The sequence below is a fragment of the Protopterus annectens genome, chromosome 2.part1, assembly GCF_019279795.1.
Source record: "Protopterus annectens isolate FY-2018-M chromosome 2.part1, PAN1.0, whole genome shotgun sequence".
Classification (NCBI taxonomy): domain Eukaryota; kingdom Metazoa; phylum Chordata; order Ceratodontiformes; family Protopteridae; genus Protopterus; species Protopterus annectens.
Window position 1 is genome coordinate 640,779,983 of NC_056729.1, and position 16,399 is coordinate 640,796,381.

The 16,399-nt window shown below is 40.0% G+C and overlaps 1 protein-coding gene across 2 annotated transcripts in view; it reads left to right on the forward strand.

Annotated features, from left to right (window-relative positions):
* The window catches only part of GATA4 (GATA binding protein 4), a 427,254-nt gene that overhangs the window by 256,425 nt on the left and 154,430 nt on the right, over positions 1-16,399 (forward strand). For both annotated transcript variants that reach the window (XM_044062377.1, XM_044062378.1), the window contains exon 3: positions 9,984-10,150. In XM_044062377.1, coding sequence (XP_043918312.1) covers positions 9,984-10,150 — 167 coding nt within the window. The remainder of the gene's footprint in view (positions 1-9,983; positions 10,151-16,399) is intronic.

Consider the following 16,399-nt stretch of genomic DNA (forward strand, 5'->3'; position numbering starts at 1 on the left):
CCCAACTCATACCAGTTCCCCTGCTGGTTCCAACTTACCCACTGTAAATAAAAAACCCTCCTCTTCAACCAGGCACATCTCCATCTACTCCATAAACCTGCAAAGTCTAATCAATAAAATAACCAAGCTACATGCTTGAATAGCCCATCATTCTCCTCACATCTTAATGCTTTCCGAAACTTGGCTCAAACCTCAAATCACTAACCCAGAAATTCGACCCCTGGTTACAGTATTTTCCATCATGACAGACTTTCAAAAAAGGGGGAGATGTAGCTATCCTGCACTCAGAACTATTCAACCTCTCTCCCCTCTCTTTTCCCCCTCCCTGATTTTCATCTGGCTGAGCTAATCATCACCAACTGTCACCTGAACTCACATAAAAAATTCACTATTGCTGCCATTTCTATTCCACCTGGCCACAATATATACATACTTGAATCCATTTTATCCTGGGTCTCCCAACATCTGCCTTATGAGACTATTCTACAAGGAGAAGGCAACATAGATTGGAATAAACTGTCACAAAATTATCCCACTCTTAGTATCAACCTGTATGGTTTTAGTCAACTCATCACAACCCCCACTCATACTAATAAAAACTCCTCTTCATCTCTAGATTGGATACTAACATCCAACCCTGATCTCTACCGCAACCATACCACTTTACCTGACTCATTAAGTGACCACCTCCTTATATCCATTCAAAGGCTGCCCTCCCACACCCCCAAAACCCACATTTACAGAAAATGTCGTAACCTGTCTAGTTTTAATGAAGAAACCTTTAGCACTCAACTTTCTCTAATTAATTGGTCCCACCTCTATGACCTCCCACTAAACGAAGCTGTTCTTGAGTTCAACAAACCTTAACATATTAAGCACCCTAGCACCTGTAAGAAAAATTAGAGTTAAAACTAACCCTGCTCCCTGGCTCACAAAAGACACCCTCTCCATTATGAAACTCAGAGTCAATACTTGGAAATAGTGGTTAAAGTGTAAATCATCCTCTCATCTCCTCAAATTCAAAGAGCTAAGAAACCTCACAAAAAATGCATTATTCAGGACAAGAAAACATTTTATCTAGATAAACAGTCTACCCACCACACAGACCCAAGGAAATTCTGGCAAACCATGAACTGGATTCTTCACCCTGGGAAGCCAACCATTCCAACTCTTTTCCCCAATACGACACCACTGGAAACTGCCATTTTACTCAACACTCACTTCATTGAATCCATCCATAAAATAACTCCCCCAGACAAAAATCAAATACAATCCACTTCCATCCCAAGACCTATCCCCCTAATGCTTTTCCCTAAAACCCATCTCCACTGCCTATATAAAATCCTTCCTATTGAAGCTTAAACCATGCTCCCTCTCCTTTGACAGCCTACCCCCAGAATTTCTCAAACTTGCAGCGAATACTATTGCATATCCCATTTCTATCCTTATCAACTGCTCTATCAAAGAATCCACTGTCCCCGACATCTGGAAATCCTTCTATATGATCCCGCTACACAAAGGAGTTAACTCCAACTATTGTCCCATAGCCATCCTCTCTCCTCTCTCAAAAATCCTAGACAAATGCATTCACAGACAATTACTCAAATGTCTACTTCAGGATAACCTTTTGACCCCCCTTCTCAGCATGGCTTCAGACCCCATCACAGCACCTCCACAGCCCTTCTGTCCTTCACCCAATCTGTCGCTCATGCTAGAGACACCAATAAACTTATGTTGTGTCTTTTCCTTGATCTTTTCAAGGCAATTGACACTGTCTCCCACTCTAAGCTCCCATCTGAACTATCCAGTCTCAACCTGTCCTCCTCTACTATTCTCTGGTTCTCAAGCGATCCTAGCAACCGACTGCAATCTGTTAGATGGCATACTTCCTGATCTCCTTTCCTATCAGTTCAAACTGGAGTCCCTCAGGGATCCATGTTAGGGCCTTTACTCTTTAATATCTTTACAAACAATCTGCTCTCCACCTGCTGCTCTTCTTCTCTGATCCAGTATGCAGATGATTCTACTGTTGTCACCTTTGCTAACAATCTCACTGACCTCCGCACCCTAACTCAGAGCTCTTTCAACACCATTGAACACTGGCTGATTAACAAACAACTCATCCTTAACCCTAAAAAAAAAAAAATTGCTACTGTTCCTTCCAAAATCTGTGTTCAAGCTCAGTACCACCTTCATTATCTCTTCCCTGGACAATACACTCATTCATCCCGATGCCCAGACCAAACTCCTTGGTATCACTATAAACAATCAACTAAAATTCGACAGTCACATCCAACAGTGTATCAAAAAAACTAACCCAAAACTTGGTCTTCTATATAGGATTAAAAAATACCTATCCGCTATCTCTAGGACACACCTTTCCCAAGCTTACCTCCTCTCCTGCCTTCTCTACTCATCCCCTATATTTACCCACCTCCAGTTCAACCTTTTAGACAAACTTGAAGGAACCTACAACCAAATGGATGGAGAGAAGGTTTGGCATAATTGGTAACTTCTTTACTTCACAGATACAAAGTACAGGGTTTGATTCTGAACTCTAGTTATTAGCTAGGCTTGTAATAGTCTGCAAAGTAATAGCCTAGTATTCACCTATAAACACAAACAATCAGTTGCAATGTTTGTAAGTGGATTAAGAATAATAGTTGGAAGTAGGTTTAGCATAATGATTAAAGTCTTCACCTTATAAACACAGTGTGTAGTGTTTGATCCTAACCTCAGGTTATTGGCTAGGCTTAAAGTGGTTCTTCAAGGCAGCTAGCTTAGTATTCACCTATAAACTATCCACAGCAAAATATGGTGAGGTATTTATGAATATTAAAACCTTATAAAGGATGGGTAAGGCATAATGATTAAGATCTTCACATTATAGATACAAAGCACAAGGCTTAACTCTGACCTCACTTTATTGGCTTGACTCACAATGACAGTCAAGAACATTTAGCCTAGTATTCATCTACAAAGAAAATGTTATTTACTATTGATTTTGTTTTACTGGTACCTTTCTAAGTTTATAATAGCTATATTTAAAAATTGTTTCTGATTTTGGGCCTTTCCCCCACTGTATGTACCACTGAGGCTGTCATTTGTCTGCAGCACCTATAGTCAGATAACCAGACCTGTAGCTAGGTCATCTGGCATGTAGCACCCCAGGTAGTTCCCAGAATGACACCCCTCAACCTGAAGTTCAGTATTCTTTTCATCTCAGTGAATAACTTTGTGTAGTAAAGTGAAAACTATCTGCATTCTGAAAATATCAGTTAAGACATCTTTACTAATCCATCAACCTTTCCTTTCATCCTTCCTCTAAGCTTTTTTCAACTTCATTTTTGAGCACCAGGGTACCCAAACGTTACTTCATGTCAACCTGCGTATTCTCCTTCCCTTCTTCCTGACTCTTCCATAGGTTCATTGGTGTTTACTAGGCTAACCACAAGGGCCGTTTTAAGCCTAGGCATGCAGCCCAAATGTCTGACAAGTTCTGGTACCCTTGGTAAGTGTAATCAGGAGCTCAGGAGATGAAACATTTACAAGCAGGAGCCTGGGAGATGAACCATTTACAGGTTGCATGTGTCCATTAGAGACACAGGTGCCATACTACGGATGAATTTCCTGCTCCCCATCCAATTATCCAAGTTGCACTTGAATTGGGTTAGAGAGGAACTCTGCTTCACATGGATGGGGATCCTGTTCCAGAGAAGGGGTGTTCTCTGAGATACATACCTGTCTCTTGAGCAAGTCCTATGTGCTTCTTAGCATAGAATCTATTTCAATCTGTTACACCTGCATTCTTAATTTCTCCATTGACGTCCTGTCTGTTTGCTATCTTTAGAACTCACTTACTAAACTCCCCTTCATCAATGTGGTAACAACTCACAGCACCCCCATTTCCTGAAAACAAGAACATTTTTATATTCCAAGACTCTACTTGTGTTCATAATCTGTTTCTCTCACTATCTTTGTTCTGTTATAATACATCAGAATGGAAATATTCTACAATAATTCTGTTACCAAAAACTTCTTATACTTCAAATCTGCTCTGTTCTTTCACAACATCACATTCTTGGCAGATCACAACCCAGATTCAGAGACACTTGCAATACTTCATTTATATCATACCTACTTACCAGCTTAGTCTCTGCTAACACAAAGGCCTGCATACTGGGGCTATATTTATTTAAAACATGCATTTGATTTATCGATTATCTACTTTATTTCCAACTTTCACAGCCTGTATTTCCTGCTGAATCCTTCACAGACTTCTTACAGCTCCTCTTGGAAATATCCTGCTGCTGCCACTCAGTTGGGGATCTCCAGAGGTCGGTTCTTGGGCCTATTCAGTTTTGCATTTTTGTTAATAAGTTGCCTGCTGACCTCAACAAACTCCAAGGAAATAATTTTGTTGATAATGTCTTACCCCTAAGTGGGGAAGTTTCTTCAAGAAACTAAAGAATGACTTCAGCAAGATTTTTCAAACATGTACTGAAGGTTCAGTAAACATAAGCTGCTTGTTAATTCATCTAGAACAATTGTATGCCCTTTGATGCATCACAAAGATCTCTCATTCCTGCACCTCTCTGTGGCTCAGACTCATGAGGTTATGTCAATGTTCTCTCCAATTCCTGTAAATAAATAGACATCCATCTTGCAAGCTGTTGCAAAGAGTTTACAAATATACTCAAACATTAAGGCAAATAAAAAAAAATATTGCTCCGTCGTGTGACAGTTTAATTTTATTTCTGTGTTATTGGTTATGTTGAGAGAAGTCCACAAGGTGGGGATTTTGAAACACCATTAGACATCAAGGAATTTTGCTGGCAGCTTAATTTGGAAGCCAGTATGCTGTCAGGTTTGAATAAGGCAGTGAATGTTAAATATGTACTTGAGTTGAAAGTAGCTGAATTACGATGTAGGGAAAGCTTATAGCACCTTTTGTTTTGTAATAGCTGTTCTATGTACAGTAATAAGTAAGAACAGCATTTTTAGTGTGAGAACAGATATTTTCAGTAGTTTAATGAATATTAGTGAGGGGATGTGGTGCGAAAAAGTTATTTTATCAGTTTATATCATTGATCTAGGATTACATGGATATTTAAACAATGTACTGCATGAGAGCACGTTTTCTGAAGAAATCTGATTAATAAATGAGGAAAGTACTGAACATATTACATTAGGGTCACATATTTCTTTTTGGTGTGTGTGTGTGTGTGTGTGTGTGTGTGTGTGTGTGTGTGTGTGTGTGTGTGAGAGAGAGAGCGCATGTGTGCATGTGTATTTCTGTGTGTGTGTGTGTGTGTGTGTGTGTGTGTGTGTGTGTGTGTGTGTGTGTGTGTGTGTGTGTGTGTGTGTGAGAGAGTGCATGTGTATTTCTGTGTGTGTGTGTGTGTGTGTGTGTGTGTGTGTGTGAGAGTGCATGTGTATTTCTGTGTGTGTGTGTGTGTGTGTGTGTGTGTGTGTGTGTGTGTGTGTGTGTGTGCGTGTGTGCGTGTGAGAGTGCATGTGTATCTGTGTGTGCGTGTGTGTGTGTGTGTGTGTGTGTATCTATGAGAGTGCATGTGTGCATGTGTGTGTGTGTGTGTGTGTGTGTGTGTGTGTGTGTGTGTGTGTGTGTGTGTGTGTGTGTGTGTGTGTGTGTGTGAGAGCATGTGTGCATGTGTATTTCTGTGTGTGTGTGTGCGTGTGTGTGTGTTTCTGTGAGAGGGCATGTGTGCATGTGTATTTCTGTGTGTGTGTGTGTGTGTGTGTGTGTGTGTGTGTGTGTGTGTGTGTGTGTGTGTGTGTGTGTGTGTGCATGTGTATTTCTGTGTGTGTGTGTGTGTGTGTGTGTGTGTGTGTGTGTGTGTGTGTGTGCATGTGTATTTCTGTGTGTGTGTGTGTGTGTGTGTGTATGTGTGTGTGTGTGTGTGTGTGTGTGTGTGAGAGCGCATGTGTGCATGTGTATTTCTGTGTGTGTGTGTGTGTGTGTGTGTGTGTGTGTGTGTGTGTGTGTGTGTGTGTGTGTGTGTGTGTGTGTGTGTGTGTGTGTGTGTGTGTCTTGTGTTTTAAAGGTTGTTTCACACACTGCAGGCATTTGAGGTGCTTGATGTTTTTTTCTATAGGCATATGTCTTGCCCTTACTCTCCATTTCCATAAGCCTGTTGAAATATGTACTGCTAAGATTGTTAGTTTAAACTAAACTTGTCAATCACCTCACTCTTGATTCTCAGAAATGTATTGCTGCCCGGAGCTGAATATGTGCACCCACTTTTTTTGTCCATGTAACAGGGAACCCTTATACCACCTCTCTTTTCCAAAGAATAATAAAAATCTGTTGGTCACCCTTTCCTGATTTTCATACACATTGCTGTTGTCTCTCTATAAATGAAATAATTACTCTCATCTTTTCCACAACTATATTTTTGCTGACAACTTGTCCACAAGCTGTCTGATATGTGTGCAACACTACTGACTTAAATCACAGCAACTTGGTATTGTTACACTAAATACAACTCTATTCACCTTTTGTATCTCTGAAAGATCCTTCAGAAAATTCGGTCTTGCTGTCTGGAATTTTATCTCCTCAGACATCAGGAATTTGATTGGGCTTTATTCTGTTTAGGTGTCCACTCATGTCAATGGAAGTAACTACTCCATAATTAATTTAACCTGACTGTTTATATTCCTTTACAAACCACACTATACACTTCCTTTCTGGAAGACATGTCCCTTTTTGTGGCTTGTAACTAATATAATTATATTTCACATTTAACTCTTTTGGTTCATAACTTCACTTTTAATTGTTATCATTTTTAGTTGATGTCTGTCTTTTGAAGTTTGCTAGTTTATTATTGAACACACCGGTCCTTATTTGCACAGCTGTCCTTCATAGTATGTAATGGTCTGTCACTCTTATTTGTTTACCAAAGTTTAATTTTCCCTTCCAAAATTATTGTACAAATATGTATTACCTTTGACCTGCACCATGGCTGATAAAATCATCCTTGGACCTGCCCACCTGGCTGGTTAATAAATATTTAAATAAAAAAAATAAATAAAAACATGCCTTGATGATGTTTTGTTCCTGCCTTTTGTGGATCTTAAATAGTGTACTCAGTTTGGTCACCTTATTTGAGAAAAACATATATTATTTTGTTTGAAGGTGCTGATAGAAAGAATACATAGTATGTTTACAACACTTGCAGTAGTGTGGTAATCTGAGAGCATGACTCTATGTTCTCCATTACAAATATGTGGCGACCTAGTTTTGTTAATGACAACTGCTCATGGCTGTATGTTTGGGCCAGAAAACACACAGCAGTTGGGAACCAATATGTTGTCAGGTTTGAATAAGGCAATGATATACCCAATTTTGTGGCTGCTGCTGTGGTATATAAACTTTTCACAAAGCAAAGTTTCGAATGAATTAGCCAGAAATTCAAATACAGTATGACTTTGTGTAATATTTGTAGGTGAATTCTTGGAAAGTTGATGTGCTATACAAAACTTTCCTTCACATTTTATTTATCCTTTGTTAATCGGGTAAGTCCAAGTAGGATAGTGGCCTCTTTTTAGGGGAGAACCAAGGTGGCATTTATACTACAAAGGGTAATTTGGCTGGGGCATCTGAGACCTTTCACAACTCTTTTTAATAGGTAGAGTGGGATTTTTTACATCCGCTTGAGGTACCTCCAACTGAAGTAGATGGGACCTTAGTTTAATGTTTCATCCATAGGATGAGTCAGTCAGGAGTGCAGCACCCCCCCCCCTTGTTAAACTGCAGTGTCAGCAATTCATCTTCTTGATGTGGTAATAGAATCTACAGCCTTATGCACCAAACGTGTGAGCCACCTGTTGCACCACTGACACTGTACAGCAGTACGACAGAGGAGGGACTGGGCTCATTTGGTAGAAATGTCTGAAGCAAGGTCAGCAACTCACCCCAGTGAGGACACCATGTTTTTAGGTTTTGGGAAAGCTGAACTCCAGTCATAGCATGAGTACCTTAGGGTATCAAAGCTTGTCAAGGTGGGTTAAACAAGCATCACTAGTGGTCTGTGAGCTATGTTTTAGATACTGGAGACAAGTAACTGAGGACAATCTTCAATACATCAAGGAGGTGGAGTTGGCATAATGGTTACGGTCTTTACCTCACTGACACAAGGTACAGGGTCTGAGTCTGACTTCTGGTTATTGATTAGGCTTGTAATTATGAACTTCTATAGCAAGACTTAAAGGAGTAAGAGATGCTACTTCTGCAAATATGGTAGAAATGAAGAGGTAGTACTGCAGTAAATATGGTGACGTACAACAAGGTGCCACCCCTGAGAATAAAACAAAGTACAAAAGGGTGCCATCCCTGAGAATAAGGCAAAGTACAAAAGGGTGCCATGTCTCTATGTATGGTGAAGTATGGAGGGGTGCCACTTCTGAAGTACAAAAGGGTGCCACCCCTGAGAATAAGGCAAAGTACAAAAGGGTGCCATGTCTCTATGTATGGTGAAGTAAGGAGGGGGTGCCACTTCTGAAGTACAAAAGGGTGCCACCCCTGAAAATAAGGCAAAGTACAAAAGGGTGCCATGTCTCTATGTATGGTGAAGTATGAAGGGGTGCCACTTCTGAAGTACAAAAGGGTGCCACCCCTGAGAATAAGGCAAAGTACAAAAGGGTGCCATGTCTCTATGTATGGTGAAGTATGAAGGGGTGCCACTTCTGAAGTACAAAAGGATGCCACCCCTGAGAATAAGGCAAAGTACAAAAGGGTGCCATGTCTCTATGTATGGTGAAGTATGAAGGGGTGCCACTTCTGAAGTACAAAAGGGTGCCACCCCTGAGAATAAAGCTAAGCCCAAAAAGGTGTTATGTCTCTAGATATGGTGAAGCATGAAGGGGGGCCACTTCTGAAGTACAAGAGTGCCAACCCTGAGAATAAGGCAAAGTAGAAAAGTGTGTCATGTCTGCAACTATGGTGAGGTATGAAGGGGTACCACCTCTGCAAGGGTGGTAAAATATGAATCTGCAGTACTTCCTTTTGTTGTTGGGCAATTAGTCTAAATGTTGCAATTACATGGAGCAGATCAGTAGTAGTGAGTTTGGTCAATAAAAAGTATGCAGTAGAGAATTATTTTTCTATCTGTATTATTTTATTGTATATTGGTTAGAGTAACAATAACATTTTCTTATTTAAAAAATTCAGTCTCATTTTAATGGCCTGAATATAGTTTGTGAGGTCTGTAATGATGAGGTTAGTAATGATGATCATGTAAACAGTGTTTGCAAGTATCAATGATTCATATCATTTTTATTGATTTATTTATTTATTTATTTATATTTGTTTACCAGGGTAATGCACTGATCTCAATGGGCCATCTGCAGGCATAGCCTGGGTGAATGAAATCACATAAGAAATGAGTAAAACATATTTACAGATAAAGGATATGCTATAACACAAATATATATACATATATGCCGATGTAAGAATATGCTACAGCATTTAGTTCAAGAAGCAGTTCACAATGTCATAATATGGATGGAAAATGGTATTATGTATAGCAGAGCTTTATGAATAAGATATAAAAATAATGCCTGAGATGGCATATGGTACAGGGATAGCAGCATATAATTATATAGAGAAGTATGAAGGCATTTAAAGAGGCAAGTGACCATAGTTCAAAGAAAGGATGCCATGGATACCAGGATATTTATAATTAATTATAAAGTCAGAAAAGTGTTTTAATGTGTTAGAATGTTTGAAAATTGCCAGTAAATTGTATGTAGGCCTTTGCAGATATAACAGTTTCAGCAGAAAACTGCAGTTAACACTACATATGAAAGTCCTATTCCTGACAGCATTTATATTTATGCTTCAGTGAGCAGAAGCAGCAGATGCAGTAGCAAGATTTAATTAGTTAAGGTTATATCAAGGGCGGAAGCAAACCATGATGAATAAGGCTATTTATTTATTAATGCATCTTCTCTATTTTTTGTAGAGTTTTTTGATGACTTTTCAGAAGGCAGAGAATGTGTGAACTGTGGAGCCATGTCTACCCCTCTGTGGAGGAGAGATGGAACTGGCCACTACCTTTGCAATGCTTGTGGCCTCTACCACAAGATGAATGGTATCAACCGGCCCCTGATTAAACCACAAAGAAGGCTGGTAAGTGCTGATATAGCCAGATGTTTAGCTGTTGTTACATCCACAAGTGTTGTTTATGTTTATTGTCATGTAAGGCACCTTACAAAGACTTTATCATTTTTAGTTTGTAGACTGTATTCTGAGACAGCTGCACTTGAAAGCTTAGTGTGCATTATAGTATGCTAAGTTCCTTTTCTGTAGGACCTGTTGTATAGCTGTGCTCTGAATTTGCAGTTTTATCCAGGAAATGCATGATGTTCCTTATCATTGCCTTAAGATGTTGGGGAGGTCAGAGGAGGACATAATATGTGAGAGGTGCAGCCTTCCACAATGTATATACACACAATAACTGTTATTTTTTTATGTTGGAGAAGTATATTTCAGTAAGTAGTATATTAATCCATTGATTGTCAGTGAGTACATTTTTTATGGTACTAAACAGAGCCCAAAGACACAAATACCCACCAAGAAGGCCTGACACAGAGTAACAATTGGTTCCTGGGTCCTGCTCTAAACCTCAGTGCCAAGAAATGCATAATACTATCTCTGAGAATACAACTACCGCTGGAAATTCCAACACTGATGACATATCCCTAAGAATAGACCCAGTGGTGGGAGATTTGGAAATGCTTATAAACAGTAACCTGGCCTTTGACTATAATTTGACTAAGATAATAAGGAAATCATTCTGTGTTGCACAGCTTAGAGACGAGGGTATGGCATCTAGGTCCAAGGATGTCATTGTTCCACTCTAATCAGCCCTCATCAAACCAGTCACTGAGTACAATGCCTCCTTCAGTATGGACATGACCAGGCATATGCAAGAAATGAAGCAACTGCAGAAATTTCTCACAAAAAGTTCTGTGTAGACTGTCTCAAAGCTTTATCCCTGCACTCAGTCTCCTACAGATTGCTGAGAGGTGATCTATGCCTGACCTACAAAGCATCCTCTGATACCACTCTGATGGACCTTCTATGCATCCACAAAACAAGCATCATCAGAATTCCCATATCTAGGGACCTAAACCTTGTCTGCAACACAAATTGGACATGTTGGAGGGACAGGTATATGTCTTGGAGTCTATTCATTCTATTCATTCTCTGGAATAGGCTTCCCCTTCATGTTAAGCAGAGTTCTTCCCTAACCCAGTTCAAGTGTAACTTGGACCAATGAATGGGAAATTGGAAATGTACCCCTGGTCTGTACTTATATCTCTAGGGGAGGGTCTATATTAGATCAGCTAACGCTTAAACAAGCGAATGTTGATTGATCGACCTTATTTAAGCGAATGGTCAAAATATTGAAACAACAGAAACCCAAATTTTGTCCTAGGGTTAGGTAAGTTAGGTTAGGGCGTGGGTTAGGTATGTGTGCGATTGTGTGGACGTGAGAGTTTAGGGCAGGTTTAGGTGAGTTAGGGCTAGGGAGCGGGTGAGGTGAGTGTGCGATAGTGACGGACCTTAGGGTTAGGGTTTGGGTTAAGGTAAGTGGATAGTTAGTGGTGTGTGCATAGTTTAGTGTAGGGTTAGGTGTCAGATTTTAGGTGTATGTGTGTGGATTTCTGTTTGTTTGGTGTGCTTGTGTTGTGTGCATGTGTTTTGGATCAGCGATTTCTTTTCCCTAGGAAAACAATCGCTGATCTGACAGTTTGAGATTGTAAGCTTTCGCTTACATATGGTCGATCAGTCAGCATTCGCTTGTTTAAGCATTCGCTGATCTAATATAGACCCACTAGAGGATAGGGGCAGCCTGTGAATGCTTGAATCTTAACGTACCGAAGCTTGTCAGTGACATTTAGAAAGCACGATTAGGCTTAAAAATAAGTTAGCCTAGTAATCATCTATGAACTATATGAACCAATAGCAAGGTAAGGTGCAACTCAATGAAAACAGCAAGGCAGTGTGCTTGGAAGACCGATAGGTCTGACTATATGTTTAAAAGTTTAAGTCATTAAGAGTAGAACACCAATGACATACTAATAACAGTGACTGGGGACTAGTAAGCCATGATTCTCATTCTCCAGGTAGCATGATTTATTAACTACTATCATCTACAGAAAAGAGCAAAGTAGATTCTGCAGTATTACAGAAGTCATGATACACAGGAAACCATAATAGATATGTAGTGTGTTAGCAGAAAGTATTGTGAATTGTCACATTTAATTTGTACTTTGGCCATAAATAAGAAAAGCTTCAGGAAAATTTCTGCTATCCAAAATTACTTACCTGAGAAGGTCAGAAATCAAAGCGAACATAGGTTCATAGTTTCATAGGTAGATACTTGTCTATTGGCCATAGGGCCTATATAATCCTAGCTAAATGGTACCCTGGCTTTTTGCCACCCAAGAAAATTATTTTCCTGTGCCCCTGTCAAGCAGAGCCACAGAAGCAATCCCTGGGGTGAATTTCCTATCTCCCATCCAGTCATCAAGATTTTTCTTGAAGAGTGCTAATGAGGAGCTTTGTTTGATATAGATAGGTAGTTTGTTCCAGAGTATGGGAAGTCTCTGGGACAGGAATCTATCCCTCCAGCATGTTCTGTTTATTGAGGTGACAAGGTTTAGGTCCCTAGAGCATGTAGCTCAAAGGGGTTGGGATTTCTTTACGTGGAGCATGTCCAACAGCTCTGGATTTGACATAGCTTTGTATGTTAGGCAGAGATCGCCTCTGAGTAGGCGATATGCAACAGAGTAAAGCTAGTGTTTTTTGTGATGGTCTGCGTAGGGCATCCTACCATCAGAACAAATGTAAAGTTAAAAATTATGCTCTTGCAAATGCCTTAGGGATCACAGTTAGCTGAATATCAGTTAATATACTTGGCCATTTATATATTCACCTTCATTCTTAATTCAGTTATGAACTGCTTCACAATCCAAATCATAAAGTCAGCTTTACTACAACTTGCTGTAGGCTATGATTTTCATTCTACAAAAAGGATAGGGATGCAGCCAATGGCATATTTCTTTATATACAGGAAAATAAAAAGAATAAAAACAGCAACGTAAAATGCATGCATACGCAACTGGAAGCAATCAATGATCAGATTTATGGGCTATTGTAAGGAGAACCGTAACATATATGGAAGAAACAAATCTAACAAGAAAGCTGTGGGAGAATACATTCTTTAAGTAACAGAAAAAGGTAGAGTACTGTTTATCATTTGTTAACCAGGAAAGCCCAACTTGGAACAAAGCCAATTCTCAGTGGAGGCCCTGGGGAGAAACACTCCAGATGCATGTCTTTGTAATATGGGAGGAAGCCAGAGCACCCGGAGGAAACCCACACAAATGCAGGGAGGACATGCAGACTCCACGCAGAAGGCACCCCAGCTGCAAATTGAACCAGAGAACCCCTTGCTGTGAGGTGACAACACTACCACTGTGCTATCCTGTTGATGGAATATTATCACATGCTAAAGTCATCATATTTACTAGAGCTCCCTCAACAATGTGATCATTCTCACTACCATAAATGAACGGGTCATAAGATAACTTACCATGGAAGTCATTCAAGAGGGAACATCCTCACTTGATACTAACAAGTAGGTCAGGAGAGAGGATCCTAATTTTAGAAGTGTTTACCTACCTGGCTTCAGATAATTCAAAATATGTTTCACTATACAAAAAGGAATTAAGTCCCTAATGTTGACAGCAAGTTAGTTTGGCAATCAGTTCACCAAAAACACATCAAGAAAATGTAGTAATTGACTACTATTTGAATACCCTTCCACCAAATACACATGGATGTGCACAAACACACACCCACACATGCAACTAATCCACATCCACACAACCCAAAAAAATAAACACACACACACACTACTCACACACTACTAATACAGGGATAACCCCAAAATCCACAGTAGGGCAAGCCTCTCAAAACCTATATAACTATTTTTGAGAAAGTAATTACTTTGTGTTAGTGCCATTCAGGATGCAGTTGCACACACAACTGTCTCATACACGTCTCCTGTCTCACCTTTCACACATTCTACACAAAATACCCACTTTCATCACACTCTTTTCCTGATCCTTCATTCCAACACATATATCCCAGGCAAAACTACATTACAGAGCCCACACTGCAATCAGTACCTGTACATATAAACTACATGCTTGCGATCACTTAGCCAAACAGCAAAACCTGCACAACACCAGTCACTGGACCCCCTCACTCACAATAATACTAATACAGACATACCCTGCACAACACCAGTCACCGGACCCCCTTACTCACAATAATACTAATACAGACATACCCTGCACAACACCAGTCACTGGACCTCTCACTCACAATAATACTAATACAGACATACCCTGCACAACACCATTCACTGGACCCCTCACTCACAATACTACTGATATATACATGTCCTGCACAACACCATTCACTGGACCCCTCACTCACAATAATCATAATACAGACATACCCTGCACAACACCATTCACTGGACTCCTGACTCACAGTACGACTGATACATACATACCCTGCACAGCACCATTCACTGGACCCCCTCACTCACAATAATACCAATACAGACATACCCTGCACAACACCAGTCACTGGACCCCTCACTCACAATAATACTAATACAGACATACCCTGCACAACATCACATACTGGACCCCTGACTCACAGTACTACAGGTACATACATGCCCTGCACAACACCACTCACTGGACCCCTCACTCACAATACTACTAATACAGACATGCCCTGCATAACACCATTCACCAGACCCCTCACTCACATTTCTGCTAATACAGACATGCCCTGCACAACACCAGTCACTGGATCCCTCACTCACAATACAATGGATAAATACATGCCCCTGCATCACATCATTCACTGGACCCCTGACTCACAGTACTAATGATACATACATGCCCTGCACAACACTAGTCACTGGACCTCTCATTCACAATACTACTAATAAAAACATACCCTGCATAACACCATCACTGGGCCCCTCACTCACAATGCTACTGATACATACATGCCCCACACAACACCATTTACTGGACCCCTCACTCACAACACTACTAATACAGATATACCCTGCACAACACCATTCACTGGACCCCTCACTCACAGTACTACTACTACTACAGACATACCCTGCACAACACCATTCACTGGGCCCCTTACTCACAATACTACAGATATATGCATGCCCTACACAACACCATTCACTGGACCCCTCACTCACAATACTACTGATACATACGTGCTCTACACACTTTTAACCACTCAGTCTAACACACAAAAATTGGTACAACTCTATATTGTTGCCCACTCACTGACACCATTGACTCAAACACACATTGAAACATACATAGACTCAAAACACCTGGTTTCAATTATTGACCATAAAATCTATCTACAAAATACTTACTGCATGCATTCCATTCACCACAAAATCTACCTGCAAAGTAAAAAACATGCACACACATACAGACATTGCTTTAGAAGATCTAATATCTCTATTTTGTAGTAAGAAATGCTTTCTATATGACAAAGAAGTCAAACCTACCACTGCAATGCCATGCATGCTCACACTGCTTGCAACTATATATATATATATATATATATATATATATATATATATATATATATGTGTGTGTGTGTGTATGTGTGTGTGTCTGTGTGTATGTATGTATATATATATGCATCCACAACCCATTTTCATATATATATATATATATATATATATATATATATATATATATATACTGTACCAGTACATGCAGTTGATCCTAATCCCTCTTAAACATTTGTGACGGGGAGAAAACATGGATTACACTTAGTAAATAATTCCAGTTACAGACATCTTTTGCATCAGAAAATCCATGTTAATTCACATTGTCTTACTCTGTCAACTTCTCAGGTGAATAGTAGCAATATTTTAAAAAGTGTCCCTGATTGTCCCTAAGTATTTCTTGAACTGTCCCTGATTCTGGAGATGAGGTTGGGAGGTATGGCTGAGGGTGCCACTTTCGTCACAGCTTTACAATAAACTAGGCACTAAGTCAGTTTTTGATGATAAGGTCAACAACCAAACAGAGCAATTAAGAGGCACAGTGGTACAGTGGATAGTGTTAGCACCTCATAACAAGAGGTTCTCTGGTTTGATTCTTGGCTGGGGTGCCTTCCGTGTGGAGTCTGCATGTTCTCCCTGCATTTGCATGGGTTTTCTCTGGGAGCTATGGTTTCTTCCCACATTCCAAAGCAATAGCTGGATTGGACACCCATAACTGTGTGGGTGGTATG